This window comes from Clinocottus analis, unplaced genomic scaffold (assembly GCF_023055335.1).
Source record: "Clinocottus analis isolate CAN_PGR_092001 unplaced genomic scaffold, fCliAna1.0.p SCAF_63, whole genome shotgun sequence".
Lineage (NCBI taxonomy): Eukaryota > Metazoa > Chordata > Actinopteri > Perciformes > Cottidae > Clinocottus > Clinocottus analis.
Genome location: NW_027176222.1, coordinates 292,501 through 297,500, shown reverse-complemented (window position 1 = coordinate 297,500; position 5,000 = coordinate 292,501). Strand labels below are relative to the sequence as shown.

Below are 5,000 nucleotides of genomic sequence, written 5' to 3'. Positions count from 1 at the left end.
TAGTACCTGGAAGCTTAGTGAATGTGTATTAGTACCTGGAAGCTTAGTGAATGTGTATTAGTACCTGGAAGCTTAGTGAATGTGTATTAGTACCTGGAAGCTTAGTGAATGTGTATTAGTACCTGGAAGCTTAGTGAATGTGTATTAGTACCTGGAAGCTTAGTGAATGTGTATTAGTACCTGGAAGCTTAGTGAATGTGTATTAGTACCTGGAAGCTTAGTGAATGTGTATTAGTACCTGGAAGCTTAGTGAATGTGTATTAGTACCTGGAAGCTTAGTGAATGTGTATTAGTACCTGGAAGCTTAGTGAATGTGTATTAGTACCTGGAAAGTTAAGCCGGGATGTCTCGTTTTCAAACGCCTTCACTCTTCAGACTGCGAACTGGATAAATGACTTCCTGTTTTTTTTGTCGCTTTTTAAACTCGTCACACGTCTTAAGGCGGGATTTCTGCAGCTTCAACCAATCAGAGCATAACGCTTCTAACTTTTCCATTTTTGAACCGAACGACACAGTTTTTTTTGACTAAAATTGTCAGTAACAGGCCAAGGTTTTGTTTTCTTGCAGATTCTGGTTCTTTAGGTCTTTATTTTTCCACTGAGGGTGTTTCACTCTGGAGGTTGTTGTTCAGGTCTTTCACCGTGGAGATGAAAACACTCGGAGCGGCTCCAAAACACATTGTCGGGAAATCTTTTTTAGATCATGCTATGTGTTTATAATAATGATTTAAATTTAGTAAAAATGTTTTCTTTTTAAAAAAAAAATCTTTTCTCAAAAAAAATCTAAAAAAAGATATAAAATAACACAAGTACTAGAACTCATTTGGGGTTCACATCAATACTTGAACACAAACCTGCTAAATTCTCGAAGCTCATGCCCGTACGGGGCACTTTGGGGGAACATGAGCAGTTTAACAAGGTGGATGTTTTCATGGGACAATATTTACTCATCCAAATTATTATGCTGGAACGTAACATGATGAACGTACTTCTCATGAGATTATTCTGAAATAGCGTCCATAAAGGAATCCTATCAGGAATAGGACTCAGTGATGAGTTGTGTTTCACTAGTAACACAAAGACCTCTCCCTTCAGCAACACAATCATGACAACACATCAACATTTGCTCTCCGGCTCTTTCGGGTTTTCTCGGTGAAATGTTGTGTTTTGACGTCTTGAAGCAGAATCACTGGCAGAAGAGATTCAGCCTCTCAGAGGGAATTCATAAATAAATATGAATACACATCACCATGATGCCGTGACTGCATCATCCTCCAGCTCTGCAACATTTCATGTGCCTTATTAAAAACACACGTTACAGTTAGAGTAGTAACTATTAGTGTCATTGATGGCTTTCAGTAAAGTGAAAATATATAATTAAATAAGTAATGATAGAAGTGCCATGATAATGGACCCTGTGCGTCATCATAGTGAGTTATGGTTATTGTCATAAAGCCTCTGCATGGTGAGTTAGGGTTATGGCTACAAGGAGCTGAGGGTGCCGGCGTGTGAGGACTCACCTTGAAGGCGATGGGCAGCGTCTTGTTGCACCTCCAGTGCGTGGGCAGCACCGAGCACAGGAAGTTGGGGCTGTCGGTCTTCACCAGCTCCCCCGGATGATCCGAGACCACCTGCAGAGACCCCGGTTACTGACGGAGGCCGGGCAGCAGGGCCCCGGGCCCCCCGTGCCGCCGGGCCTCACCTACCTCCAGCATGCCGCGCTCCGCCATCCGCAGCTTCCCCAGCAGGGCGGCGCCTCCAGGCTCCTGGGTGCCCAGCGGCAGGGCCTCGGCCATCTTGCCCCCCGAGGCCAGCGTGGTGGAGGGGGGGGTGTATCTCCGACCCGGGGCGGGGTCTGAGGAGACAAGGGTCAGGGGTCAGAGGTCAACTTCCTGCTGCTGCAAAGTGAGCCCACAGAGGCGGCAGCAGGAGAGAATGCTCCTACTCATCATAGCAAAAATATTATCATATCAATATTATCATATCAATATTATTAGGGTTAGGGTTCACCTCTGTGTCTGACAATAGAGGGAGGGAGAGAGAGAGAGAGAGAGAGAGAGAGAGAGGGAGAGAGAGAGAGAGAGAGAGAGAGAGAGAGAGAGAGAGAGAGAGAGAGAGAGAGAGAGAGAGACATTGTCAAGCCCTCCGAGGGAAACCTGTCATTTCTACAGAATCAGATGAAGTAAACAGGTCTGAACGCTTCAGAGACGTTTCTCAGGTTTTCTCTTCAGTCAAGAACCTCCGTCTGAGTCTCTGAGTGAAGAAGAGGAGAAGCCTTCATCTCAGTGACAGAACACAAGAAACCATTTCAAAAATAAACACATAAAGTTAGAGCTGTGGCTCTGCACCAAACCAGCAGCAGATACATGCTTATGTTCAATAAATGTTCCTCATGTTCAATAAATGTTCCTCATGTTCAATAAATGTTCCTCATGCTCAATAAATGTTCCTCATGCTCAATAAATGTTCCTCATGCTCAATAAATATGTATCATATTCAATAAATGTGTATCATGTTCAATAAATATGTATCATATTCAATAAATATGTATCATATTCAATCCATATATATCATATTCAATAAATATGTATCATGTTCAATAAATATGTATCATATCATGTTCAATAAATATGTATCATATTCAATAAATATGTATCATATCATGTTCAATAAATATGTATCATGCTCAATAAATATGTATCATATTCAATAAATGTGTATCATGTTCAATCCATATATATCATATTCAATAAATGTGTATCATGTTCAATAAATATGTATCATATCATGTTCAATAAATATGTATCATGTTCAATAAATATGTATCATATTCAATACATATGTATCATATTCAATAAATATGTATCATGTTCAATAAATATGTATCATATTCAATAAATATGTATCATGTTCAATAAATATGTAACATGTTCAATATATATATATATATATATATATATATATATATATATATATATATATATATCATGTTCAATACATATGTATGATATTCAATACATATGTATCATGTTCAATAAATATGTATGATATTCAATACATATGTATCATATTATGTTCAATAAATGTTTATTATGTTTAATACATCGTCCTCACAATAAAAAGATTTTATGTTGTTCAATACATGTTCATTATGTTAAATTAATATTCTCACAGTAAATAAATCTTCCTCATGTTTAATACATATTTATCTTGTTCAATAAATGTTCCGCTCATGAAGCTCTTTTAATAAAATGTCTCAAAGTGATGATGTCATTTGAAATAAAACAAAAGTAAAAACAAAATATCGTGGAGATTATGTGGATATTTAAAGATATAGAAATCCGATTTATTTTAAAACCGGGTTTGCCGCTCAGCTCCAAAAATATATACGTTCAAAAACATCAAAAGAGCACAAATATGCAACAACTCATAACGTGACCAAATGTTCACTATGAGAACTTAGTTAACATGATATTTAACTCAGACAACATATCCATAATTAATATCTTCGAGAACACATCACACTTCACTTCAAGTATTCAATAAAACGTATTTAATGAGTACTCATGAGTACTATCATGAGTACTACTATAACCGTGTGAGGATAAAATACACAAAGCTGCTCTGATGACCGAGTTTCCGATAACACGTCATAATAACAATAATGATGACAATTCTATATTTATATATATATATATATATATATATATATATATATATATATATATATATATATATATATATATATATATATATATATATATATATATATATGATGTGCGTAAAGACACTGGCTCGTACCGTATTTGGCGTCCCACAGAAACACCATTTGTGCGCCACAATAGGTCCGCAGACCCGAGACCCTCCGCCCGGTCGTCCCGGTCCCTCCGGTCGTCCCGTAACCCTCCCGGTGCCTCGCGCCTCCCGGCAGCAGCAGACTGCGGCTGTGTGTCTGAGTCCAGAGTCCCGGTGTCTACTCGTGGTCCAAAGACGGACCCGGAAGCTGCTGGTCGCGTCGGTCCTCAGACGGGTCAGAAAGCCAGAAACACCCGCGTGGTCAGAGGAGCGAGCCGGACGGCGGAGATGCTGAAAGCTGCCGGGTCCTCGCGGGTCTCACGCGGAGGAGAGGAACTCTGAGAACTATCTCAACTTTCTGTCTGTTCCTCCTCTTTCATGTGCACGTTATTCTCTCTCTCTCTTTACCGGCAGAGCTCCGCGGTGGCGTCACAGCTCTCAGCCAATGGGGAGGCTCTCCGCTGCCTCTCCGAGAAGGGGATGGACCAATCAGCGTTATGTCCGTCCGAGAGGAGGCGGGGCTTAGGGGAGCGAGTGGAGCAGCACTTCCCGTTGTGCTGAACGGACTTCTTCTGAAAGACCACCGAGTCCGGCTCGCGAGACCACGCGGGACCCGGACTCGTGTCCACAGGGACAGACTCGTGTCCTTAGAGACAGACTCGTGTCCACAGGGACAGACTCGTGTCCTCAGAGACAGACTCGTGTCCACAGAGACAGACTCGTGTCCTCAGAGACAGACTCGTGTCCTTAGAGACAGACTTGTGTCCTTAGAGACAGACTCGTGTCCACAGGGACAGACTCATGTCCTCAGAGAGACTTCACGGCTCCACCAGCAGAGAACTCAAGAGAACGCGTTCGAACCTTCACACAACGCGCGCGCTGCTCTCCTCACAAGCTGCCGGGCTCGCGCGCTGGACGCAGGCTGTGGTGCCGCGCTTGGCCAGCAGGGGGCAGTGGGGCTTTAACTCCGGACCTGGAGTGTTCCAGGAGCTCTGGTTCCTTCTCACTGGTTAAGAGCGCGCCAGCATTGTGTTATTCTGTTGTAATTGTTTATAGTGTGAATGTATATTGTATATGTGTATTAATTATGTTTTATGGTTAAATATGATATTGTCTTCTCTCCAGTGCAATGACATATCCACGCTTTTCTGGTTGAATAATAATAATTCATACAGTATTATGAATGAATCCTGGAGAAATTATACA

General features: G+C 41.4%; 1 protein-coding gene across 1 annotated transcript in view; it reads right to left on the bottom strand.

Annotated features, from left to right (window-relative positions):
* The window catches only part of runx1 (RUNX family transcription factor 1), a 26,426-nt gene extending 22,598 nt beyond the window's left edge, over positions 1–3,828 (bottom strand). The window contains exons 1-3 of the mRNA XM_068604157.1: positions 3,801–3,828; positions 1,706–1,854; positions 1,520–1,630 (exon numbers count right to left, since the gene is read on the bottom strand). Coding sequence (XP_068460258.1) covers positions 1,520–1,630; positions 1,706–1,854; positions 3,801–3,828 — 288 coding nt within the window. The remainder of the gene's footprint in view (positions 1–1,519; positions 1,631–1,705; positions 1,855–3,800) is intronic.
* Between the last annotated feature and the right edge of the window lie 1,172 nt (positions 3,829–5,000).